The following is a 26,760-nucleotide window of genomic DNA, read 5'->3' as shown; positions in this document are numbered from 1 at the left end:
AGGGACTCTAGACTTACTTATTGCCTTCTATTACTGGGTTTTATCTTACCATCTATCATATAGAATTGCATGTCCCTCTACGATATCCTCAATCTTATAATCAAAAAGATTCCTTGAGCTGAGTGTTCAACTTCCATGGTGGCCCCGGCATGATCGCTCTGTTAAACGATAATCTCTTTCTGCTTCTCATCTGTCTTGCGTACGTGAACTATTAATCGACGTCATCGTAAGCACGCAGTGTCCCCTTTGAGCATGACCGTGTCATTCGCATTTTTGTTCATGTCATCGCTGGGATGGTCAGGGCCGGAAATCTCACCAATGTCATTAGTCAGCGTTCCGAACCAACCCCGAGCTTTGACCTCGCATCGTACATCTGGCATCCATCCTTCTTCCCTACATTTCCCTACCTACTCGAGGCTCCCAAAACTTGGTCCCATAGGACCTACTGTTAACTTCAATTTTCATTTCAGTGCATAGACTTGTTAGATTGCCTGTCTGCTTGCCATGTCTGCTACGAAATGGGATGCCAGGTAAATGAAGTGCAGTCCTGTTTCTCCCGATCTTTTCCAACGTTCTGCTGCAGATTCGCTGGCCCTGTCCCCCATGATTCCTCTTACTACGCAAAAGCCTTGTTAGGAGGTGCCTTGGCCTGTGGTATCACACATGCAGCCATCACTCCTCTTGATGTTGCCAAATGTAACATGCAGGTAAATTATGAATCTCATTCAGTTTTCTATCTTGTCGTATACAATTGGCTGTAATAGGTGGACCCTAAAAAATACAACGGCCTTGTCCCATCTCTGAGGACTCTCGTGGCCGAAGAAGGTTCCAAAGGTGTTTTGAAGGGTTTTGGACCCACTTTGGTCGGGTATTCGCTCCAAGGAATGTTCAAATATGGTCTTTATGAAATCTTCAAAGATTTCTACATGAATCTGGCCGGAGAGGAGCTTTCCGAGAAATATAAACCCGCTATTTGGCTAGTGGGTTCTGCTTCCGCAGAAGTCTTCGCTGATATCGCCCTGTGCCCACTCGAGATGACCAAAGTCAAAATTCAGACCAGCCCAACTGGTACCTTTCCTATCCCTTTTGTTGCCGCCTTGAGAGAAATGCAACGTACCAAGCTTGAAACCCGATACCCATTCGGTTCTCTTGTTCCTCTTTGGTCTCGTCAGGTAAATTAATTTTGTTCATCAACAATCAAGTTGAGTATTAACACATTCATGTACACACAGATTCCATATACCATGGCCAAGTTTTTCTGCTTTGAAAAGATTGTCCAGCTTTTCTATACGCATGTGTTCACTGAACCCAAGGAAACATACAACAAAGGAACCCAGCTGGGCATTACATTCGCATCTGGATACCTTGCTGGTGTCGTCTGTGCCGTCGTCTCTCACCCTGCGGACTCTCTTGTTTCACAGCTCGGCAAGGCTGCCAACAAGGGAAAATCACTTGGACAGATTGCCAATGAGGTCGGATTCGTCAAACTCGCTACACAGGGCCTGGGTACTCGTGTTATTATGATCGGTACACTCACTGGCTTCCAATGGTGGATTTATGATTCCTTCAAGGCCTCCATGGGCATGGGTACCACTGGAGGAAAGTAAGCGGTTAATGATGATGAAATGACGGGATTACCCCAAATATTTAATGTTGTGAGTGTTTGCATCTCAGTTTGACTTTCAAGGATCCCTGACACTTGCAATAGACATGCGCACTGGGAAACACTGTTTTACTATGTTACTTCTAACACAGACTTTATAGATTATCTGTTACCTCCCTCTCTGATTTACTGTTCCCAAAATATAATTAATCCTCTTATGTGCTTGTTATTTAGTTGTTGCGTTTCCAAGAATCGCTCATTGACGGCCGGTAGGTTTATATACTTGACACAAAATTAAATGTTGTCGGGTCGTCTCAACTATGTCGACAACGCCTCAAGCAGAATTATACAATGAGCACAAGGTGAATCCATCCAGGAGTCGTGTTATTTGCACAATCCTCTACGTCTGTCGTTGCACATCATCTGCTCGAAAATCATTCGGGAATACAAAAGCACCTTTGGATTCACATGTACGAAAGTAGTATCCATATTCTGTAACAATTTCATTCGTTTACCAGTAAGGTTGGATCTGTATCGGATGCAACAATCATTTTGCCGAAGTTGGTGGGTTTGTCGCTCTAAATCAAATACGACAGGAAATCCAGAAATCTTCGCTATCGACCTGAAGGTCACCGTTTTTTAGAGTGTGTAAAATCAAGATGCGCTTAAAGTCGCTAATGCTGAAGGCACCGATACGACTCAAGAGGCTGTGGTGGTGGCAGTGGCGGCTGTGGTGGACCGCGGCAGAGTTCAATGATCACGTTCATGTCACAAACGAATTTTGAAGTTGACGCCCAGGCTGCGGCCAGGGCTATGCACAATATAACTTACACACCGTCCACAACTTGTCCGCACCAATATTCTACCTCATATACCCCACCATAACATACCATGAGCTTGGATAAAAATCTTTTCACACTCAATTTCACTCAACACAAGGATAATGCGACTGTCATTGACCTCATAGATCCATCAGGAACAATTCACTATCGCAAACAGCGGGTACCAGGCTCGGAATACAAGATCGAGGTGTACGGTGCGACCTATGCTCGCGTTGTTAATTATTCTTACTCAGTCAATGAATATAGATCCCATGTCCGAATCCTTACTTGCAACAGCTAGTGCACCTTCGCCTACAAGTAAGGTCAAAACATTGGAATTGTGTAACCCTACATCGGTGGTGGAGCTAAAATATACCGGAACGTTATCGTTTCGTTGGGGATTTCAATGGGAAGAGTGAGCACCAAATCACATTGTCGACCGTATTGGTCAGGGCTGATATTGACTATAGCCACGAATACGAGTGGAAACGAGAAGAATGTTACATGATTCGTAAACCTGATCCACCAGTGATAGTTGCAGTGACGAAAGAACCTGCCGGCAGGCTCAAAACGACATCTGTCCAGATATTAGACTATAACTTGAATCGGTGAGTTATCTCCTGATACGCAATATGTTATATCGCCAAACTCTTCATGCTTCTCTAGATTTGATATCAACGACCGTAAAGGCCTCGAAATTGTTATCCTGACTGCGTTGATGACCTTCCATGATTCCAATGAGGCGATACATAACCCAGAGGGCAACGTATCGACCGCCTCAAACAACTTGTCGCCTAGATCTACTCAGTCCACGGGTTCCAATGTTCCATCGGGAGCTGCACCTCCCCCACCCCCGCCTCCTAAGCCTGCACCAAAAACAGGTATAGATAGAATTGCAGAGATACAGGCAATGAAAGGCGAATATAATGAGATCATCATAAGCGAAGAAGGCACTTTACAAGACTATGCTGAATATTGTAATACTTTGCTTCAGGTACTGTGCTCTTCCAGGAAGCACCCTCGACTAGCAATGATTGAAATGAATTTCTAGGACGATGCGATGTTATTTATTACCGTAAAATCCTCCGAAGCTGAGTATGTTCCCAAGGTTCTCCAGGTTGTTGAAGAGACCAAGCGAATACGACACAAAGCGGGTTGGTGGCTGCATACTTTTCTAACACATCATACTCATTGCCTACACAATCTAGGATTATCGGAAGAAGAAGAATTGCATCAATATGTTCTTTACGATACAGAGGAACAGAGGAAAGGTCCTAGACGCATCAACCTCGATGACGAACCCAAAAACAAATATGCCCCTCCCAAGAATCTTACCGTCCATCTGAGTAAGATATCTATGCCCGAACTCCAGCCTAAAGGGCACACAAAGGATAAACCAAGCAAGGATACGCGGAGGAAAGAGGATAAACAGGGTTGGTGGTGATACCCCTTCGACTCCACGACTTCATCATGATTAATCGATACTTTATGTTTCCTCCTTCTATGAAACCACGTAGGATCATCTACTATCAAACCTGCAAGATCTGCACCACCTGCGCCTACTTTGACTGCTCCTGGACCCCCACCTAGCAAACCTTCTGGTAATAAATTATATCGGCCAAGAAAAGCTTCATCACCTAACCAGCATGTACACGCACATCAAGTTCACCCTAACCAGCCATCCCCATCGCCTTCGCAAATCAACAATCCTTCTATTTACTCCGCACCGCCTCCACCGCCTCCAAATTCCTCTGCACGTCCGACAAATTCACAAGCGTCAAGACCCCCAGCCCCTTCATTTCCCCAACCTTATGGAGGCGCAGGACCCTCCTCCAGCTCCCATGGTCCCTCTACATCGTACTCTGGAGGACCTCCTAACTTGGGATCAACTTCAAGCTTCCCACCCGTCAGTTGGTCACCCGCGCCCTACATTCATCAGCCACAGCCGGTACCTGCTTCCCAGCATTCAGGTTCACAATCAGGGCCAAAGCAATCTTCCACGACATCCGTGGTTCATGGGCTCATGGACAAGTTGTTAACACATCGACGTTGAACCTTTTGGTTCGCAAGACATGTAATGCGTATCATACTTCTGAAAATTCTACGCAGAATGACGGACTATTTTGTGTTTACGGATAATTTATTACAGTTTGCTATTTCTTAACCGTATTATTGACGCAATTTCACAGCTTACTTGTTGGACGGCAGTATCGCGCAATCAGTGCTTCAATCTATTTGCATCTGATGCTTTCCTTCTTTTTCAATTCCTTCAAAAATGTTCCAATATCACGCATACATAATCAAATAACCAATGATTCATCCTCACCTATAATGGTATCTTTGCTGATCAAGTTTCTTATTTCTCTCCATGTGGTCTTGACCCTTTCCATGAGTTTCTGAACGTGCATGCAGAACAAAGTCTACCTCGGGCTTTCGAAGAATGGCAAAGGTTCTCATGGCCCCCTATACAGTGGTGATAAAAGCTGTTACAATCCACGGTTGACTTGAGCAACATGACTTCCTGCTCATCATCACTTCAGGCTTCAGCTGAAGTATAGAATCTAAACGGAGTTTGAATGGAACGTGTCCTTAATTTGTTAGTGTTGAATTTGGTTAATATGGTTCTTTCAACCCATTTATTGCCCTTCAAGGCCATAGGAAGTATACCAAGGTTTAAAGTTTATCTATCATATTCCTTGTATTATTGGGTTTCATGGGTTGTTTTTCTCGTAGAACATTCGATGAAGGCCTCCGGCGGCCCAAATTGAGAAGTCGGGGTTCAAGGTAGTGTACCCTGTACGTGTCGTTTGGCATGAAATACTTATATCAAGTTGAACTACTGTTGACAGTTAAATGACAAAGGTAACGCAATCTCTAACCGTACACTTTCATTTCTCAGAGGTCTAATCTTGGAGGTTCTACTTCTAGTTTTCTGATTGGGTTTGACACTTTTTGTTGACACTGATGACAACTTTGTTCGCAGAGCTGGTGAACTCTCTTGGGACTCTCACCCTTATAACGCGGCGGCTCATTGGATGTGGTCCGAGATGTCACTGGTGACATTGACCTGTGCTTTGTGTTTATTCTTAATAGCAACGAGGCATGAAGTTTCTCAAAGAATCAACGAGGCGTTGGCTGTCGATCTTTGGCAGGTTATGTGCTCTGCGACCGAAACTGCGGGCGCGTCAATGAAACGACATTGAAACTGCTGAACATTGTTGTAAGTTCTTGTTTCTTTTTACTTTGTTAATCTTTCCTTATTACGTCTAGTCTATTCTTCCAAACGTTGGTTCATTTTTCGAATCAGGCAATTTTCAAGTTGCTGTGTCCGATGCCCTATCTTGGAATACGACGCCCACTGTCTAGTCATCAACGTGACGTGTTGGTGTTGGGCAGGCTCTGGTTTCTTGTGTGCAAATTTGCATGTCTGATTTCACGGCCCGAGGTCCTGATCTCTGGTGTGAGCAGAAAACGCCATTTTACCGCGACAAGAGTGCGTGTAATGCTTTGCGTGCCGTCGGATTCTGTACACCGTGCTTGCCCGCTGACACCGGTGTGGATGGCGTTAACTATGAACCAGATGGACCGTTTGCTCTGGGTACTGCTCTTTTACTTCAAGGAGCACAAGAACGCAAGATGACCTACCAAAACGCAGTTTCATGAACGTCCTGTTTTTGGCTCTTGTACCCATCTATTCCCAGGACGGGTGCAGGTCTTACGCCATACTTTGCAAGTGCTTTCTCTCAAGTTCTCATGGCAAAAAATCCGATAAATTTTCATCTCATCGTCGGTTAATATGTGCTTTTGCCGGTTGTCCACAGTCCTCATGCACTACATCATACAAGATTGTCGATTATCGAAAACTGCAGCATTTGGAATGTCGCCGATAATCCGAGTGATATGAATCGCTTGCCTCGAAATATGCTACTCATCATTTCTTTCTTTACTCTGTTTTGAAAGGAATATTTTTCACCGGTCCTTTCCCGTCCCCATGGGCCTTGTTTTCTTCAGTCAGCATAAACCCTGTGCGTATATTTTACTGATCACTCTACTTTATCATTTATTGTTTCAAATTTTGTTGAATGGAAATACTCATAGTTCTCAATAACAATAAACCCAGGTTGTATTGGCTGGATATCCGGCTTTTGGTTGATTATCATCATCAAAGTACAATCTTATATCATCAAGGTTAGCAAGCGCTACATGTATGAAGCTACTCGTTCAAGACCAACATACCCACCGGAGGTGATAACGAACGAGTTTGGGCATCGCTTCACGGAGTCTATGGTCTTCTCAATCTTTTCTCTTTTTTGAGTTGATGCTTGACAATGACAGGTATCATAAACTTTTCACAGACAGAATACGAATAGAAGCACTATCCATGGTTGCATTGGTCACCTGTATAACGGTCAATTGCTGCAACAGGCAATGAAAGGCGATCTACACTCGTCCATCTGATGCCCACACTCTTTGCACCGACACCATCAACAGCTATCTTAGCATCATCATCGCCAACAGTGGGGGATAGCGGGGGCGCTCATATATTCCAAAAGGTCTAGTACTATGTTTATAAACGCATCAGTTGTGCTCTATACTTAACCCTTGTTTAAAGTTCTTTGGACAGTGCCCCGAAAATGAAACGACGTTGGTTGAAAAAAAAAAGCCAGACTTCTCAGGCTTCTCGCGCCAGGATATCAGTGCCCGGCCAAGTGGTGGTGGTGATGATGATCCCGCTGTCAATAGTATGAATGAATGAATTACGATAGGTCGAAAAGGTCGGGTCCGGCGTCCGAGCACATCGTACGCACCCGGTTGCGGTTTGGGGTCACCCTATGTACCCCATATTGTCATTGTTCACTAAGCAAAGTTTACCCAACAGTGCATATCATCAGGGCCATTAATCACCACCGTCGGTGCGCGCTGTTGGCCGCGGTACTGGCGACAGTAGCAAGCCGCATCTTCGCCACTGTGAGGACAACACATTAACTGCTACTAACTAGTCTTGCCAAAAATCGACCAAGTGCTGCGCTGGCTCATTGTCAAACATCCTTCAACATTCCCAGCGCATTATTATTGTTATACTTGGAATCGTCGCGTCCGAGTCGTCCTTCATGGTGACATGAGCGACAAGTCGCGGAAAGGATGGCGGAGACTCTGCGGGTTGTTATGAGCCGGTAACAAAAGTATAGGCTCGGACACGCCTTGAAACCCCTCCACGGGCCCACGCCAATCCCAAGAATAGGACCCACCAGAAAACAAAAAAAAAGGGGAACAGAATCTGGCGGTTACCTCAACTGACAACCTGGTCCAATGCTTCTCTGTCTTCTGTCTTCTGTCTTCTGTCGTCTTCGGCTTCTTCTTCGATACATGCACAGAGGGCTTCTGCCTGTCTAACCTTGAATGACCTCAAACGGGCCAAAACTTCTATTCTCTTCTCTTCTATTCCTTCGTAAGTGCGTTGTTCCTGTACCAACCAACGCACCAACCAACCGTTTCAAAAGGGGGAAGCGCTACTACCTAAAGATAGCATAGCATAATAGCACCCCCATATCACCCTCTATGCAAGTTTCAACTTAATGGACGAAGGTATATTTCAGCGTCGAGCGTCATGCGTCACGCGTCGTGGTTCTTCGTCTCCAAGAGTTTATCGAGTGTATTGAGGGAGTGGGTATGGGAATTAGGTGTTGTATAGGATGTCGTATATGAAATCGACGTGCCCGTGCCCGTACCCGTGCCCCCGCGAGATCGAGTCGTGTTCAACTTTGTGAATGAATGGACTTGGACTTGGACTTAGACTGTCATTGTCAACTGCGGCGCATCAGTTACTCAATATTCAGCACTTGCATCACGCAGCGATCCGCCGTACTCCTATTACACGCCCGGTCCTTAATCCTTACTTTGGATATTCGTAGATCAGGCTTGCTGTCTTTTACCTGCCAGAACCGTGAACCCCCCACCCCCACCCATTGTCTGTTAGCCTTTAGTCATATAGAAGAAGAGCGACTATTGCCTTTAATAGCGGTCAAATGATTCGGATCTGATGTCGATGATGTGCGTGCGTTCATGCGCTGCGCTACTACTAGACTAGTGCAGTTGTAAGTTGAAGAGAAGTCAGATTTACAGAAGCGAAGCGTTGATGTTGATAGATAGGTATTATTGAGTAAAAGTGATTTATTACCGCTATTACTATTGCTAGATTTTTTTTGAGATTTGGAGATTTGAACGCACCCGAGCAAGGTAACTTGTTGGGGGCAGGCATCGCGGAAGCGCGCGTATGTACGCCGTCGTGTTGGGTACACCAGAATCAGAAGCAGAATCAGGCGTGTCGTGTAAGATCAACGACGTACTGGCACTATCGCTATACTACTACTACTACTAGTTGTATTAGCATTAGATTTTTGCTAATTTTTTCAGTAGCAGATTTGGTTGAACGGTTGAAGGGGCCGGAATAGATTAGATTAGTTACTACTGTGTCTGTCTGTCATCCTGAACAGCTGAAACCCCTGTCTGTCGCGATTCTCATTCTCATTCTCCATTTTTTTTTTTGATTTTCCTCGACTTTCGAGATTTAGAGATTTCGCGATTTCAAGATTTCGCGATTTAGTGCAGTTTCCGGGTCTCTGCATTACAGACGCATTACAGACGCAGACGACGGTGTGCCGCGCGGCCGCCTTGCGCGTCTGAACGATGAGGCGCTCCTAATTGTGGTAGTATGTAGACGCGCTCTGTGCTCTGTTAACTCTCGACTTTCGAGACGGCGAGGCGTCGGGAGTCTAGAGGCTGCCGTGCGGGTCAACGTTCAAACGTTACGCTGAACGTTAACGCTGAACATCACGGTGAACGTGAATGTTCAAGAACGCACTGCCCGGCACCGGCGACTTCACCCATTGATCTTAGTCTATAGCTATAGACTGATGCGGAGAAATGCACCAAACATTCATGCTTCATGCTTCATGCGCGATGTTATGGAAGTGTTATGGACACTGGGCACTGGACATCATTGAACCTTGCTAGCCGAGCGCGCAGAGTGCACACACGTTCGACATATGTATATCATAATGGCACGCAGCCGCGACGCGTCGCGCTCGCGCTCGCGTCGTTGTTCTTGGGCTCTGATCTGGCTACATCCATCCCGACTCCCCGACTCCCGAGCGCCCCCGGGTCCTGATTCCATGTTTGAAAATTCAAATTGCGGTCTTGGTCTTGAAAGTCCTACAAGTCCTAAACGTCTTGACTCTTGACTCTTGATTCTTGAGCTTGACAATTGAATTTAGTTAAGCTTACTGCTCATCTCCGACGTCATCTTACCTCGTCTTACTCAACCTTTAAAAAAAAAAAATAGAAATTCTTAAGATCTCTAGGTTTTTGGGAACCGCTGAATACCGCTGACCAATTACAACTTTGAAGTCCATCGCGTTACGGGCTTTTTACGGCGCTGCCCTACGTAGCGCGTGCAATTACGAATTACGAAATTTAATTATCAAGTTCATTTTACTCATCTCAACTCAACTCGAATAAACACGCGCTTTTCGCCCTCACGTTTTTGTGTTCACTGTTACTGATGCCGATGGAGAACTTTGCAGTTCATTTGAATTTTACGCTTCTACGATACACAAGTACCTTGGAGTTGGAGCCTTCGACCTCGAAAGCATCTGAAATTACATATCATGTAATTGTACATTGTCCAACAACACACACTCAAAAAATCGTCAAGAGTCACACCCACACAAAATTTTCAAAAAAAAAAATATAACATTTTTTTCTCGGATGGTGGTTGCAGCAAAAGTACTAACTACGGTACTAAAATTCAAACAAGAACAAATGTATACTAAAGAATGTGATGTGACGTTTCTACGATCTACGCAAACTGAGAGAAACTGAAAGAATGTGAAATGCGACGAGGCGCCGGGTGTACGTGGATGACGGGAGCAAATAAAGAGAGTGGTTATGATACGAATAACGATTATAGTGCAAGTGAATGAAAAAGCACATATATGCGCGACTTTTGAGTTTGGGAAAAGCGGAGTGGTCGTCTGTTTATTGTTTGGTTGGTTGACGATCTGGTGGTGGTACAAAGCGAGACTGGGATAAAAAACTTTGGAAAGCATCGTACAGCGACAAGAGTACGGCGATAGATAAGATAGCATAGCATGCATGGACGAGAGGCGGGGCGGATTGGGAGGGAGAGCTTTGGCTGTTGTATGTTTGTACAAGGTTGATTTTCAAGAAAAGAGGGAGGGAGCCGGAGCCGGGAACAGTTTGACAAGAAAAGAGAAAAGTAAAGAAAGAAGAGAAAAAGAGGCAGACGTTGATGATGCTGATTCTGATATTGTTGCTGATGATGATGTCGATGCTGATAATTGGAAAAAAAAGAGAGAGATAAATTGATGATGAGGGGGATGGTACAAGATGTTGGGTGGATGGGATCAGAGACCAAGAAAAAAGAGGACAAACGAAAATAGAATGAAAAAAATGCTAGTTGAACACAGGGAGTTGATGATGGGAATTAAGGATTAGAGGAGATGGTATGGTACTAGTGGCACAAGAAGGATCAATAGACATTTGTGGACATGAGGAGAGGCATAGGCGGATGGGGATCGTGGAAAGCCATCGAGGGGTGCTGGCGGCGGGATGCGTGGGGCGCTGAGGGGCCCGGCGGTGGCCGCAGACCATAAAGACCCAACAAAAAAAGTGTGGGTTGGTGTGGCTAGCGAGCGTTGAAAAAAGAAAGCTCGCAGCGAAGCAACAGGCAAAAAAAAAAAAAAACGTGGGCCGATCATGAAACGTTTGCGACTTGGATAAAGCTGCGCCATGCCCAGGAAGAGCTGGTGGTGCTCATGCGATCGTCGTCGTTCCGCAGATCAATGAAGCTCTTGAGGGGGAACCAATCCTTGGTGGCACGGTTCTTTGTGCGCTGCCTGCGGAGACCGCCTACAAAGGTGGGAGATCGGGGAGGGAGAGGCGCAGAGCGGGGAGCTTGGAGAAAGTCGGGGGTAGGCAAGGGCAGAACCATGTCTTCCGGCTCGAGAAGGGGATTGTGGAGGGACTTGAGGTCTGGGAAATGGAGACTCTCGAGATCGCTGTCTGGCTCGCTGTCGTCGTTCTCATCGTCTGCGTGATCCTGCTCGTCGTCGTCTTCGTCGTCGCTCATGCTCATGAAATTGCGCTTTGGATAGGCAAGAGGCGCAGTGCGGATGCCCGAGCGGCCTTCCAAGCGTGCAAGAGCTTCTGAGCGGTTCTGCCTGCGTGCACGGGTGGAGACGGTGGAAGTGGTAGCGACGGACATGCGGTTGAGGGTGAGAGGAGCGGTGCGGGGGACAGAGACGCGGGTGGGGATGGAAATCTCGAGGGCAGGAAGAGGGTGGAGAGATGGCAGACGGGGCGGGGATTGCTTTGGGAGATCTGGGAGGGTGATGGAGGGCGCGGGCTTTGGAGAGGGAATGGTGCGGAGAGAGTCACGAGAGCGGCGCATTCTGAGAGAGAGCGCAGGTGTCTCTGGAATGGGACTAGAGCAGAATGAGCACTAATTTAGCAGAAAACCCCAAAAGGAAACGCACGGGAATACAAAGGGCTTTGTCGTCGAGGCGGCGGTGCGCTTGAGACTGGCAGAGCGCATTGACTGGGACTCTGCGAGATCTAGCGAGAGATAGGACCTGAACTCGTCCTCGTCGCGCTGGGGCTGGAGAGTAAAGTAGAAGGCAGAGGGCAGCTCTTGGACGCGGGGGGAGTCGGTGGGCAGACTGCCGCGGCGGGTGGGGCTGAGGGGCACATCCGGAGAAGAGGGTCTGGAGGAGGAGAGCAGACCGGAGGTGAAGAAGGGCGAGTAGGGCGAGTGTGTGCGGAACATGACTATGGGCAGAGAACAATCAACATTCGAGCGCAACTTATAATATCCACAATTCTGCTCTTGCCTTTTCTGGCGAGATCCCGATCTCAGATCCAAGAGGGCGCTCTGTCGTCAAGCCCCTGCCAGCTAATCTCCACAGAACAGATCCGCCCTCCTATTCTACGCGATCCTCATCCTGTTGCCTGCTATCACACGCCTCTTTGCTGCATCTTCTTTGCTCCAGCTCGCAGATCACCTTTGCTTGGGCATTTCCTTCTGCTTTTTTGGCACCTCGGGCCTCCATCCACCGTACAAGTTCAACGTCCATCACCCTTGCAATCTAATTAATTCCACTCAGATTTATTGCCTATCTGTCTCCTCCCACTAAACTGGGACGCTACCATCCAGCGCGTCATACTCAATGCCTCCGGTATTCAAACATCGCGCAACTCGCCTTCATTAACTCTCTTCCTGACAATACACCATCATGAATCATACATGATATAACCTTTTATACCTTGCCCCGACCCATGCCCGGCGCCTTGACTCATCCGTCGCCCCGACTCATCCTCCCTCACAATACGCCCTCGCCTGCGTGATCGCGTTCGTGTTTGCCAAATGACACAATGTGCCCCCGCCGTCTGCCTAGCTACGCGCGACACGTCTGCCATCTCTTTTTTTCGCGTCACACACAGTCATGCCCCGCGGACCGCAGCGACGCAGCCAGCAAAGGCGTGGCCTCTTCGTGTCCGTGTCAATCAAATACGATCGCCAGAGCGCAAATTTCACAGGAATGTACGGTCCGATTATTCCTACCAAGTCCACTATCCTACGGACCATCATATATCACATCTCCGTGCAATCATGTCGCCGCGACCACGACGACTCCCAATACTCCAAATACCCTTCCTCCGTCCATTTTAATGCTCCGCACGCGTTGACTGCATACACACGCAGTTGCGTGTGGAGGTGGAACTCTGCGTCGCTCCTTTTCAAATTACTACTTGCAATAAATGAGCTTGGATATTATTTAATATTTCCGACGAGTGAAGCGAAACGAAAATGTAAATTATAATCGCCCACACCGGGAGTTTTTGATGGTGTGCAACATTCATAACTAAAACTCATCCTACCTCCCCTCCCCTCAATATTCACCGGTCGGTCATTTCACCGCTGATAAATTGCTCGAAATTCATTTTTTATTCCAACGAGCGGTTCGAGCGGTCTGCAGAATAAAGACCCAACGAGAACGACGGACATAAACCATTTCCGTAAACCACAACCGTAAAAATCATGATCGAGCCAGCCAACACATATAAATCACCGGATCGCCCCCTGGCCAGTTGTCTCTGAACCTAAGAGCAGGGGGAGCCCACAATCCCTTGATAGTGTCACCATCACTGTAACGTACACCTATACATACAATTATATACAATGACAGCAAACCCCTCCCGACTCAAACTCTCCACCTCCACAGCCCAAGTCTACAATATAAATTTACAATTCTACCATTCGTAATTTTCCAGTCTAGACCTCTTTCGCTTTTCAAAAGGCGCTTTAGTTACTTGGACTCTAGAGTTCCTAGTGTTGAGCACCATAAATACAACAGTAGCTTTTCCCTACTTTCTCCGAGATTGCGTAAACGCGCTAGAACCTCCTCTCTCCAGACTCAAGAACGAGAACGCGAGTGTTCGGTTCCACAACAGCGAAACCGTGATTAAAGGTAAAGTTTTGACGCGGTGCGATCGCTCATCATCTGTGTAGACAGTACGATTGGGTGGCGTTCGGTATACATATATTATAATTATAATTTATATATATATTCTGGTCATCCAGAGTTGAGGGTTCCCGGATAGAGTGGGTGCTTGTTTATCCGGCCTTCGATTTCGATTCGTGTGGGGATTCATGATCAGGAAGGTCTTTGGATTAGTTCAACCTATTTTTTTCTAGCCAGCGAGCTGGTGTAATATCGCTGGCAGGCTCCAGCGGCGACTCGCGAACTTCGTATGATATTGAGTTTCACTGTGACTCTGAGCAACAAGCAATGAGCAATGGCAACAGTGATCGACTCAGGTCAATCGGGCAGCAGCAGCAGCATTAGCCTGCAGGCGCCAGCTGGTCCATCGGTGGCAGGCCTCCTCGAGGCGTAAAACCGACGGAAATCACAGAAGAAGAAAAAAACATATTCACTGACATTGATAATTTGTGAAAGTGATGAGCCAGGAATAATCATAACGCACACGTTCTGAGGCCTGAGGTTTGAAAGACTGAAACCATGACACCTGCGGAAGCGACCTCGCCTCGAGCCTCGAGGACGCGCTCGCATTGGCACCACGCGTTCCGGCGGTTCTCTTGAGAATCGAGTGGAAACAAAGCCAAGAATATACAAACATACATACAGAGTCACAGACACGTTCTCTTCCCTTTTTTACACGCGCCTCGAGGCTTTGCGATCTTACGGCACGGCGCGCGTCTGTCTGTCTCGAGTCTTGAGTCGCGGTGACTCCGATCGCGTGCGTGGGAAGAGTACATGGGACAATGCGCACTCCCATTCTCCCACGCTCTGCAGGCTTATTAATATAAGGTATATTGCCGCCGCCGCCGTTGAAAAAATTGAAACGTTGACGGTTGACGTTACACTTACAAAAGGCTCCAAGCGCAATTGTTAACCGTTTTCCGTTTTCCTTTCTCTCTTTGTGTATGCGTGCTACCATGACAACGCGCAGCCCACGGAACATTATCATTATTACTCGATGATTCGCAATGGCATGACTGCGGTTCTAACTTCTCTCGATCTACAATATATGTTCAAACTTCATTGTTCAATTGTGAGTCCATTGTCTGTCTGAACTGGAGAAGTTCAGTCCTTATTGTCAACTTTATTGTGCATATATCATGATGAATCTATACTTTATTTCCATCATCATCATTCAATGTTTTGTTAAATCTTTTTCGACTCCATCATTTTATGAAAGCCGTAATTGGTGCTCTCTGCTCTCGACCTCGAGTTCTACGTTCTCGAGTGCGGACAGGACCCGCAGACGGCGGCGCAGGGGCAGCAACACTGTCAAAAGCCAATTCATTATAATTATACATAACTATGCACAGACTACGCTGCCCCGGCTGTACATAGGTGCGTACCCGTGCAAACGATTCATGATACATACATACTGCTCTCGAGCTCGGAATCAGGGTTCTCCACGTTCCTCGCTGGTCGGAGCACCGCCGCTGCATAAGCGCATAAACGCAAGGGCACAAGGGCGCATGTCCGCATTTCTGCATTTTTATTTTAGTGATTTTACAATTTACTCTACCCTGAAAATTGAATATATTTTTAAATCGCACACACGCACAATTAACGGTACGTGTAATGTAATGTAAAACACCGGGATTGCCAGTGATGCTTTCTCTGACTTAGACTATTCGGGTGGAACGAGTTTTGAATTTTTTGGGCTGTTCGCGTTCGAGTTGGAGCCACTGCCAATACTACTAGTATACTCGCAGCCCTCGCGCAGATGAAAAAATGTGCAATGGGTTCAGAAATATTTGTTGTCTTTATAAAACAACATTTTCCGATAATATCAAAACGTAGGGCGGCACTGCGTCGGTGGACACTGGAAACGGCGCTTCCGAGTCATACATACCCAACCAGTTACCAACGCGCGCCTAAGAAAAAGGTCACGCGCGTCTGAATACGGGAAGCATCATTAACGGGCCTGGTTATGTACATAACACCCGAATGCGGAAGAACAGTACCCGTTTCACGAACATGCCCAAGTAGTAAGTACTACTCTTCTCTTCTCAAGTTCTTCGCTGGCGGCGTCATGGGTCATGTCTGGTAACTTGGTCTTCGCTGTATTCTCCTAGCGAAGGCACTGACAGTACTCGAGGTAAATGACAGAGCAGAGGCGTCCTTGGCACGCTATTTTCATTCCATACACTCTCCGCCGGGATTTTCCAAGAGAAAACCCGCCTGGATTGAATAATATTGGGGCGTCGTCCAATCAGTCATCGAGCGGGATCAGCGGGTTGCGCTGATTGGCTTCTTCGAGTGGTTAAGCGCAGGTTAAGCGTCACCCCCAGGCTCTCAAACAAGTCCCGGGCCACCGACGACGCCTTGCTTCTCATGGGTCTCTCGGTAGAGTCGGGTTTGATAGTCGATGCCAATACGAGTTTTGGACTCTGTGCAGTGCGTGCTGGCTATTCTTAAAGGTAAGACCCATCTGAATGCATAGTGACGACTGAGCAACTGGAATGATGTATCCAACGGAGGTGCGCGTGGGCCCCTGCCCTGCCAGTGCCCATTTGTGTACAGCGGCTGCGCAGTGCGGCGCACCCGACTTCTTCAAATATTGCTTGCTCACCTCAACTCGCAGGGCCGCCCTTTGCTCCGTAATATATGTATAATCTAATTTTTACCTTGGCTCCTTGATCACAAGTAGTACCCGATCGCTAAAAAGGCTATTTTATTAGTGGGGTTGTGTGGTGCTACGATACCAGTCAAGACTCAATTGATATGTGTGGGGTTCTGTCATAAATCAGCGCGATCACATTTGGCCCATTGGTATTCACCGGCACTCAACCAATATGATATGATAAGATGCGACACGGCTCGAAAAATGCGTCCATAGGTGTACATTCGCCGACACCTTCGAGGATACAATCACCTCGGATTTTTATTTGAAATTTCGTACTTTTCTGATACAATTTTATGCTGGTAACTAGCATCATTGAAATTGCATTCTGCTACTTTCTAAATCTTGCATTCGCCGACAAGCTCTTCCAATGGTTTTTGCCACACGGGGAAAACCAACCCAAGATAAAACAGATAATCGAGCAAACTGCACAATAACATTGAGCATAATCAAAGGCAGCGTCCCGCGGTTAGCGCAGGCTGGTGCCGTAGAGCAAGTTTATTTCCATAACAAATTCACCCATAAGGGATTGGGCGCACCACGGCAGCTCGTTGTGTGGACTATTCCGACGTCCAATCACCCAGGATAACGATGTGTTGAACCGCTCTATTTTACATTCTCGATCGCACGAGGCAAGGAGCGGAAGGTCGGCTGCCAGCGAACGTCAGATGTTAATCATACGACGTCGGACACAGAGATAAGGCATCATACAAGGGTCGGCACCTGGAAGCTTAGAGCAATGTTCGTGGGGTATGATAAAATTCTTTCCAGTCAATGCAAGATCCGTTCGAGGAAATAGCTCCAATCAGTGGTGCAACGAGACACATATACAAACTCACAGTAACATGCCAGAAATATCCGTCGAGAAGAAGCCATTAAGATCCATTGCAACAAGGTCAAAAACTAGTCCTAGAACTTCGGAAATGATAGTTTGGGCCACAGAATTGAGATTCGGAAATGCCATCATTGTCACGACCTCAGGGCTGACAGCGGTGCTTTGACAAAATCAAGGGAATGTAGAGCGCAAATGCTACGCCACAGGGCCAGTGAATTAAGAGGTGGGCGAGATACAGGCAACAAGCAAGATGTTCAAGAGCTATTAGAGGCGCAGAGTTGGACAGAGTCGGTACCGTTCCTAGGAACAAACTCAAAAAGCAGCAGACAGCCAGACCCCAGACCCAAAAAAAAACATGGTCATGAACTGTGATCTATTCACCGGATGATGATTGACAAGGTTACTGGGCGCTGCAGCGTCTGACATGCATGTCGAAGACTTTATCCCATGATACCCAGAACGCTCTCGCCTTTGCCTGCAGATATCCAGAAAGCCAAAGGATGACAAGGGTTCTAGCAATACCGACCAATAAACAACTTCGCTGGGGCGCAACCAACAGCCACAATGGAGAGACATCTTTCACCGGCCATCTATGACCTATGAATATATGGTTGCCGGTGTTTCGTGAACAAATTTTCTCGCGGTAGAATGGACCTGCAAATTTAAATGTTCAACAGCTAATACTTACTCATTATAACCGCAAAAAACGACTAAATTTAACTTTCCTCACCCGCATGAATCGCAATCCAGGGTCGTTGAGATAATGCTGGCTCGCCCTAGATACTACAACGCAGCTTCCAACTAGTGTCATGTCGTTTAGTCGCCGCTGTCTACACTTGCCAGTGGTCCACCTTCAAGTCTGTCGTTGTTCCTGTACCTCGGGCTAGACAAGTTCTTTACTGCAAATAGCCGTGTCCACGTGTCAGAAGAAAATGCAAGTAGGCATGATGTCGTTGGTGAAAAAGACAGTCAGGAAGGGTGTGGTTAGGTGGTGAGCTGTGCAGAACGCGTGACGCGGTTTGGAATAAGGGGAAGTTGTTGATCATCAAAGGATTGCTTTATTTGGAAATACGGATCAAAATATGTATGCCGGCATTCTTGTCCCCGAAGTGCAAGGTATGGACTGATTCATCCTTAGACAAGGAGGACGTCCATTCACAGCGTGATAAGAGTTGGTACCGCTCATGATTCATATATTAAACTCACCTGATGTTTTATAATTCCAATTTGTAGGACTCAGAACTTATGGCATCCTAAATGCGTCGGTTCGACAACCTTTTAATTTAACTAGTCCTAGTTTAAATACGAATGAAGAACCGATGTAATCTGAGTCTGACAGCTTTTCCAGAATTTATTACGCTTAACGACAGTATATGAATTGGGAAATTCGGTGTAAAACATTCTCTTCATACTTGCATATAGGTTCATACGCCACAAACCGCTTGAACATCGTCATTTCGCAAAGGTGGAAATGTAAAATTATTCCATACAAACCTTAATCTTAGTTTGCTCTCTCTCATAGATGAAATTTTACTATGAAGAAATGTACTGTACTTTTAAGACAGGAGGCGCCGTGACAGACAACATTTGTCTATGAGCGCTTAAATACTTTAAGCGCACGTTCCATTGTGGTAATTGGGAAACACCGTTGCTCCTTCAAGTTGGGTTATACCAATTAGTGTGCTAACAGAGTCAAATAGGTTAGGTGTCTGGTGAGTCGCATTTATGACTGTAAATTAGTAGTGATACATAAAGCAATTGGCCACATGTAGAATTAGCACCACCGATTGGTGCGCTACAAATCGTCGACAAAAATTTTTGAATTCGACATCATTGAGCAATACGGAGTAAATATAGAGTTATGAGATACGACGATAGAAGATGACAGTCACTGGTTTGTATTTGACGGTACTATTGAATTTTATTCAATCCATGACAGTGGTTTCATTTCAAACCATGTACCGCCTGATTTTCCATATTTTGGCCGGAAAAAGGGAAAATGAACTTGCAAAATACATTAATCGGAATTCAGAAAAGTTTAAAGTTCCAGTGCATGGTGTGAACAATCACTTGGAGAATGTGATACAGGTATCTTCAGTCCAACCGAGGCGCCTAAGGTCCTTCAAACACTCGTCCGTGTCTTGCTTTATTTTCGTCCAATCATCTATGACTTGTTGATATCCACCGTGCCCGCCGTCTACAAGATTCAGCAAAGTCTCATATTCTGCTAGTTGGCTGTCCAAGGAGCGTATTTCTGCATCCATTTCATTTTCATCATCTTTGAGTGCACGAAAAGCCCTTTCAATCGCATGTGTTACAGTGTTTCTTTCTGCGGTCCTGTTCGGACCTGACTGGTAATTGTAGATTGAGCGTTCCGAACGTTCTTTCGTTAAAGACAATTTGATAAGAGAGGCCTCTATCCCAGCCGCAAGCAAGTCGATAGATGCCGTTCGAGCCGCGTGGTAATGAGGAAAAACTAAGGATGTTGCCCTACACAATTCATTATCGAGCTCCTTGCTCTTCTATAGGAGATCATCTGAATCAGTACTGTTTGAACGCACAGAAAAACTGACATCGGCAGCCTCAGCCATCAGGTTTATCAAGTCATAGGATAGGACCTTGACTTCTTGGTTCAAGGATTCTATTTGATCCTTCGTTAGCCTGATGGCTTCAGGAAGAGATTGGGCCATAGCCATCACTGTGTCACTGGGCGGGCGGCCTTCATCAGTATCTGTTCACACTTTGCTGATCAGATACAAGCATTTCAAAGAATATTCCCTAGAACCTAGGTAAAAGAGGTCCGTTATCGACATTAGGATTCTACGAAGTTCGGTTAGTAATAATTGTTGGGTTGTTCCGTTCAGCTGAGCAGGCGACAAGTGTCAACAGTGAGGACATCGTGTTAGAGTGAGGGTGATAGGGTAATACCAAATGACGCGATGGGGATCCATATCTAAGCATGTCTTCTTTGGTCAAAATATTGGTGGTCCCATGAGAGTCAACAACTGCAGGCAGCATAGTAGATTCAGAGTCGTGAAGTTCAAGGTTCATGACAGAGCCAAGTGAGATATTGGAGATGACGTCCTAGGATGTTGTCAATAGTCAGAAAACGCGGCTCATTCGAACGGTTACCTGCAAACTTGAGGAATCTTCTAAAGCCACCGATTGAAGAAGGTCGATGTATAATTTTGCGCGGCGAGCAGAGGGACAATCGATGTCAATCATTTCAGGGGGCATATCATAGAACACAGCGAAAGTAAGTTTGTTTCGAGCGAACACTAGTACTGTTAACCCGTTTTCAGAGTCAAGGTCGAGAGTCAAGTGTCCTGTGAAGAGCCACGTGTTGAAGGAATTAGAGGTAGAATTTGATTCGCTGACCGATCGATCACATATTGCTGCGGAGGATCCATGAAGTGTTCACAGCCCAGGTTTCCTATTAGTAACATGTTCCGCGCTGTTGTACAAGCTTATTGACCTCCTTCGACCCCCTACTTCTTTGTGATCTTACGCTAACACATGTACCATCCCCCTGACAGACCGCTTATCGTCAAATGCACATTCGACAAATGGCATAAACGGATTACTTTTAGCTCTGCGCGTAATTGCTCATATGATCTACTTCGAAGAAAGGTGCGTTCCATTACATTACCCAGTAGAAAGCTATTGACAATCGATTAAAGGTAGAACAATGTTTCTCGCTTTACGCGACGTCGTACCTTGTCTCTTGGAAAGACGACGATGGAGAAATCACATCTATCACAACGGATGAAGATCTTTTGGAGGCCATCCAGTTCTTCCAAGCTGGGGACGACGCACCGATGTCATCCGCCGCCTCTATACTATCTGGTAGAAGCTTTGGAGCACGCAAGATCACTTTGAGGGTCACTATTACTGTGGAGTATGATGGACCCAGTCTTTCTGATACATCGTCCTTGGCAAGTTTGGAGGAGTTCAAGGGGAAGAATGCGAGTCAACAATCGTTCTCATTTGGCACACCGACTATTGATCTAGACGATGACTCGGTTACTGTTAGCTCAAGGGATCCAGGGACGTCTTCAGCGCGCTCAGGGAGGTCAGGGGCGCCTTCTCGAGCCCTTCCACAAATTCCAAAACAAAAGAGCTTCATGGGTTCCGATAATCCGCATACATCGGTGAAGGGAGGTGATCGCCCAGTAAATGGTCAATCCGGCTCCTCGCGAATTCCATCGACATTGAATCGTACTGAGAGCTCGTTGACACAAGACATTCAGTTGGAGGCAGCAGAGGAGCGGTATCCATTGGATCCATCTGCAGTATTCGAGCGCCTCAAGCTTGCTGAAGACGATGCTTCCAGTGTAAACTACGACTCGTTGGGTGCAAGCGAACGAGGGGCTGCGTGGTTGCGAGACCAGAATGAAAGGGTGATACGCTCCATGTTGGGGGCCCTCCCAGAACCTTCTGTGTCCGATGACTTCTCGTTCTCACTAGGTGGCTCACAACCGGAGGAAGAGGAAGATTCATTGGGAGGAGATCTAGCACTACAACGGGATCCCAGCGGCAAATATTACTACACTTATACATCTGGATCGTCTTCACAATTCCAAGGCTCTGGCGCCGACGACGACGCTCAGAACGGCAACGAAGGGGATGCATATGTGCGAAGCGTCATGCGTGACAACAGACCTACCTCGATGCAACTCAATTGGCTTGCTTCGCAAAGGGTCGATACAACCAAGAAACTAAGTCGTGGCGAGCGACATCCCATGTCTATAGCCGAAGAGCTTGAAGCGACAAATGGGTTCCCCCACACCATAGACAAGGAACTTTTGCCTTTCTTACCCATTGCTGGTCCGTCACCAGACATACTCACCGACTGCTCGAACTGCGGGTCGATCTTGGACGCCATCAGATACGTCTGCTCGACTTGCGGCCCAAAAACTGCGGTGGGTGAAAGTACCTCTGAGAAAGGCAAAGACAGGGCGACAGAATCATCTCCGATTACTATGTACACATACCCGCCCGTGCAGCCGACACACCCCCTCTTCTCGAGTCCCAATTCGAGTTCGTCGCAGACCTACGTGGGCAGCTCGGACTATGATACCCAGCGATACAAACCCCTGCCTTCGATCCCCCCGGCGTCGTCCGTGTATACGGACAGGACGCGCCTGAATGTCCCGCCGACGTCGCCCACGGCGGTCAGTTCGCCCGGATATGAGTTATGCTCGGCCTGTCTTGAATCGGTGGGTATCTATCACGCCGTTGAATCCGGGCTGGCCGCCCCTGGGTCATCTCCCGTCGTCAGTAATATGTCACCGTCGCATGATGATGCACAGAGAGCATCACAATGGAGGAGAGCGGCACCGAAAAAGGGACAGCTACGCCATGCGTTCCAGGAAAAAGTTTGGGGTCATCTTGGATGGGAAGACGTTGGTATGTCTGATCTGGTTAATTCACTCTAAAGTTAGTCTCAGTATGTTGTTTTGAAGTTCTGGATGAGGCGCAAGTGTCGGAGTGCTCGACTTGTAATGCCGTCACGGAGCACAAGAGGTATAAATGTGCCTCCTGTACGAAGATGCACCTATGCCGGGCATGTTATAGGTCAGTTTTCGCAGCCCTTCAATTACCCAAAACGCCGTGATTGAATCAGAGTGACTTTCTCAGCCAAGTTCACGAATTACACCCGTCACACGCTTTCCTAATCGTGCCCGACAAGCCTTTGGAAAATCTGGATGGGTCTGATTTCCCTTCAATTGAATTACCTGATTCTCATGAGGAACTATGTGAGTATCCTCCTTCTAGTGTCTAGGTTTTCTTACGATCGGTTATTGTTCATTCACTTAGCTCTAACCCACCCTGGTGTCAAATGTGCACAGTGAGTTAAATTGCTTCATGTACTTTGCGATATCTCACAATTACCAGCTGCCTGCTTGATATCGTCGGAGCACGGTTCCATTGTGCAATATGTGATTCTATAGATATTTGCTCCAATTGCGAATCAGCTGGTCTGCCTGGCAATTTAGACTCTGCAGATGGAGGCCATAATTCTTCACATATTTTAATCAAGGTGATGCTCTCATCAAGTCTTTGAAGCCACCATTTACTCATCTCAGAGGAAATGTTGTAGATACCTTATCCGCTGGAAACGGCTGAGGTGAGGGAAAGAATGCGAAATTCATGATCAGTGTTTCTAATAATTGGTGTACTTATAGCTGCAGAATGCTAGCCGTAGAGCATTACACCTATGGAGAAGAGACGGGCCAAATGTCGGCCAGTCTTTCCCAGGATCTAAAGCAGAATCAGAAATCTCTTCTTATGCACATACAATGATCGGTTCTGGGTCACGGGAATCCTCGCATAACGACCACCGTTTGTTCTGCAACGGCTGCGGTCATGTAAGTATTCACCTTATTCGAGCGTTATGTTAACTCACATATTGGGTTTCAGCTGATCGTTGGTGTACGGTACCAATGCGCACACTGCCCATCACTAACGTCGCCGTACAGTCTCGTAAGGTGTTTTATTGTGTTCTATTCAGCTAAAGTTAATGGATGCGCAGTGCTCCGAATGTGAAAAACGTTCCTATATCATACATGACCCGATGCACATCTTCTTTAAACTACCCAGACCAGTTCTTCGCCCTATTCAATCCGCTTTTCCAATGCTACCTCCACTGTAAGTTCTACGTCCGTAAAAAAATCATCAAGGTTGATATACATGTATTTCTTTCAGATACAAGATGCCAGCGGGACCACCACCAAACATACCTAAAACTAATGACCCAAGAGGTTCGTTCGCACTTACACCTTAATTTTATACCTTGCTGAACTTTGGTTCGCACTTGATAGCTTATCTTGCATCTTTGGTACATCCCTCTGCGATTTGTGATCGCTGCATGACCTGTATCGAAGGGGAGTGGTTCCGTTGCGCATATTGCGCTCGCGATCTGTGCGACAACTGCGAAGGGGTGGATACCCACGATGATACCCACGTTTTCCTTGTTCTGAAGGCTCCCGTGAGTATATATCTTTTGAATTGCTTTCCTTATTTAACCGCTCATCTTGTGCGTAGGTTGACATGGCGTTGTTCAAGTAAGCATTGAATTTGCCTGGGCTACTATATCCGCTGACTGTTACTTGAACAGGAACTTCGCCAATCTTGACAGTCAAGAAGGAAGCCCGCCTGTCCTTGCGCATCCCGTATATCGATGATATATCTATGTAATATGTACCTTCATTTCATGTATCCTTCACGGAGAGCGAGAAGTTGCTGTATGAATATAATGATATGATACGGAGCACAAATTGGCAGAGATGCTTTGAGCAATGAGTTTGCGTAACGTATCTACCCTTTCTTGAACCCTGGAAAAACATGAGCTATGTTTTTCGATCAATATCGAGAAAGGACGCACCTAATCTACGCCGCTCATAGAACAGATCTGTCCGACTTGCTCCTAGATTCACGATTTTGGGACATCCATCACGATCCTTTTCCAGTCTCGTACATTCGGCACAGTAGTACGCATCCGAAATACCTAAGAAAAATCATCATCATCGTAGTTCAGAGGGGTTTGTACTGTTGGCGTACCTGGTGAGCCGCAGATGATGCAGCGCCCTCCGTATGTACCGAAATTGCATTCATCACAAATTCGTACCAAAGTCTCTGGCCGAACATATGAATCACATACAGGGCTATCAAATATACTTAAGAATATTTGATGGTATTTAATCAGTATCTACTCACCATTTCCCATCACACTTTTCACAAAGACGACCAATAGCTACATGAGAAATTAGCTTACTGGCATATGAACAGCACATATCCACCCACCAATTCCTGGCTGCCTGCGGCACATTATCAAATCTACAGTAGATTCCAGTGTCAACAGTTGCATTCATTTTATAACTATAGTAAGACGTACCGGGATGGTGTTTCGACATTGTGAAGGATGTGGAAAGACGACAAAAGTAGTTGATAGATCACAACTTGGTTCAATTACTATTTTGTCTTTGTCATCAACGCGCCTTTGCTATATTTGGTGATACCGCCAAGAGTTTTTACTCACCAAACAGTGACGTCAACCACACGTAGGAAAAAGGGGGTAAAAGGAAAAGAAATCAAGATACTGACAAGAATTGAATAAAAAACTCTCAAGCACAAACAACATAAAAGTGCGAAAACATTCTGTTATCTTCCTGAGCTAACGCTGTGATATCGTTACCACGTCGAATTTGCAAACTACACTCGCGGACAAAGGGATAGTGCGCATGAAATGATGAAATCCTTCTAGTCCAGTGACATAGATTGAAAGAAATGTTCTCAGTCCTTCAAAACCCTGGTCCTTTCTAGGCCAGATGACCAAGTCCCTAACCTTTCTTAAAATCTAATGAGTGTCAGTAAAGATAAATGAAAACGTATTAGATTAGAAGGACCCAGTACGCACTGGTTCCAAGTCGACGTCGCTCGTAGAACAGATCCGTACGACTGGCCCCTAAATTTACGATTTTGGGACAGCCATCTCTATCCTTTTCTAACCTTGTGCATTCAGCACAATAGTATGCGTCCGAGATACCTGTGAGCCAAAAATACTCAGTGACCAGTGAACAGAGTATAGATGGTTATAGATCTTGCCAGGCCCGCCGCAGATGATACACCGCCCTCCATAAGTACCAAAATTGCATTCATCGCATATGCGGACCAGAGTCTCTGGTCTAACATATGAGTCGCATACAGGACTTGCAGGGCGAAAATCAGTGACAACCTTAACACGTTACTGTCCAAGGTTAACGTACCATTTGCCGTCGTCCTTTTCACAAAGACGCCCTATCGCTGCGGTTTGAGAGAATTAGATATATGCAAACCAGGTTAACTTATTGCTGTACACCCACCAACGCCAGGTTGCCTACGGCACATTATCAAATCTAGGAAAATGAAAGTTCAATCTCATTGCAAAAGGTAACACAATATACCTGGATGGTGCTTCGACATGGAATTTTACGAGGGTCTTGGGAAGAACAAGCAAATGAATAGAGCTGGCCAACTCGAGTGGTGGAATTCCGAGTCGGAGGTGCATGACAGAGCAATTTATTATGTCATCCTTATAAGGGACTGGGCATATCAGACCCGGATACCAGATATTAAAAATTTACAATTGTTTAGAGATTGTGTGATGCAGAAAGTGTTATAGGCTAAGTACGAGTGAGTGATGTGTTCTACATTCAAAAATGAACTAACGACAAGAAATACACAAAGCTTGAATGGGGGTGTGGGTCTTACGTATAGAG

General features: G+C 46.3%; 5 protein-coding genes across 5 annotated transcripts; 2 read left to right on the top strand and 3 right to left on the bottom strand.

Annotated features, from left to right (window-relative positions):
- Positions 1-504: 504 nt before the first annotated feature.
- On the top strand, positions 505-1,607 carry JR316_0008072 (Mitochondrial phosphate carrier protein 3, mitochondrial; the record flags this gene model as incomplete). Its single annotated transcript, XM_047893788.1, has 4 exons — positions 505-530; positions 584-707; positions 765-1,172; positions 1,233-1,607. 4 exons carry the CDS (start codon positions 505-507, stop codon positions 1,605-1,607), a joined length of 933 nt encoding a protein of 310 aa, XP_047747103.1.
- A 9,593-nt stretch (positions 1,608-11,200) lies between these two features.
- Positions 11,201-12,271, bottom strand: JR316_0008071 (uncharacterized protein; the record flags this gene model as incomplete). Its single annotated transcript, XM_047893787.1, has 2 exons — positions 11,201-11,930; positions 11,982-12,271. The coding sequence occupies 2 exons, from the start codon at positions 12,269-12,271 to the stop codon at positions 11,201-11,203; spliced, it is 1,020 nt and encodes a 339-aa protein (XP_047747102.1).
- Positions 12,272-19,566: 7,295 nt separating this feature from the next.
- JR316_0008070 (uncharacterized protein) lies at positions 19,567-20,737 on the bottom strand (the record flags this gene model as incomplete). The annotated part of the gene is made up of 5 exons (XM_047893786.1): positions 19,567-20,022; positions 20,074-20,231; positions 20,325-20,364; positions 20,429-20,584; positions 20,633-20,737. 5 exons carry the CDS (start codon positions 20,735-20,737, stop codon positions 19,567-19,569), a joined length of 915 nt encoding a protein of 304 aa, XP_047747101.1.
- A 279-nt stretch (positions 20,738-21,016) lies between these two features.
- On the top strand, positions 21,017-24,687 carry JR316_0008069 (ZZ-type zinc finger-containing protein P35G2.11c; the record flags this gene model as incomplete). The annotated part of the gene is made up of 14 exons (XM_047893785.1): positions 21,017-21,130; positions 21,181-22,909; positions 22,966-23,077; positions 23,141-23,259; positions 23,321-23,351; positions 23,399-23,543; positions 23,604-23,630; positions 23,689-23,871; positions 23,924-23,986; positions 24,036-24,151; positions 24,209-24,264; positions 24,325-24,491; positions 24,548-24,567; positions 24,621-24,687. The coding sequence occupies 14 exons, from the start codon at positions 21,017-21,019 to the stop codon at positions 24,685-24,687; spliced, it is 2,949 nt and encodes a 982-aa protein (XP_047747100.1).
- Positions 24,688-24,820: 133 nt separating this feature from the next.
- Positions 24,821-25,416, bottom strand: JR316_0008068 (PHD finger-like domain-containing protein 5A; the record flags this gene model as incomplete). Its single annotated transcript, XM_047893784.1, has 6 exons — positions 24,821-24,837; positions 24,888-25,010; positions 25,064-25,167; positions 25,220-25,256; positions 25,307-25,339; positions 25,398-25,416. The coding sequence occupies 6 exons, from the start codon at positions 25,414-25,416 to the stop codon at positions 24,821-24,823; spliced, it is 333 nt and encodes a 110-aa protein (XP_047747099.1).
- Between the last annotated feature and the right edge of the window lie 1,344 nt (positions 25,417-26,760).

This window comes from Psilocybe cubensis, chromosome 7 (genome assembly GCF_017499595.1).
Source record: "Psilocybe cubensis strain MGC-MH-2018 chromosome 7, whole genome shotgun sequence".
In the NCBI taxonomy this organism is placed as follows: domain Eukaryota; kingdom Fungi; phylum Basidiomycota; class Agaricomycetes; order Agaricales; family Agrocybaceae; genus Psilocybe; species Psilocybe cubensis.
Note: the sequence above shows the minus strand (reverse complement) of the source record. Positions and strands in the feature narration are given on the sequence as shown.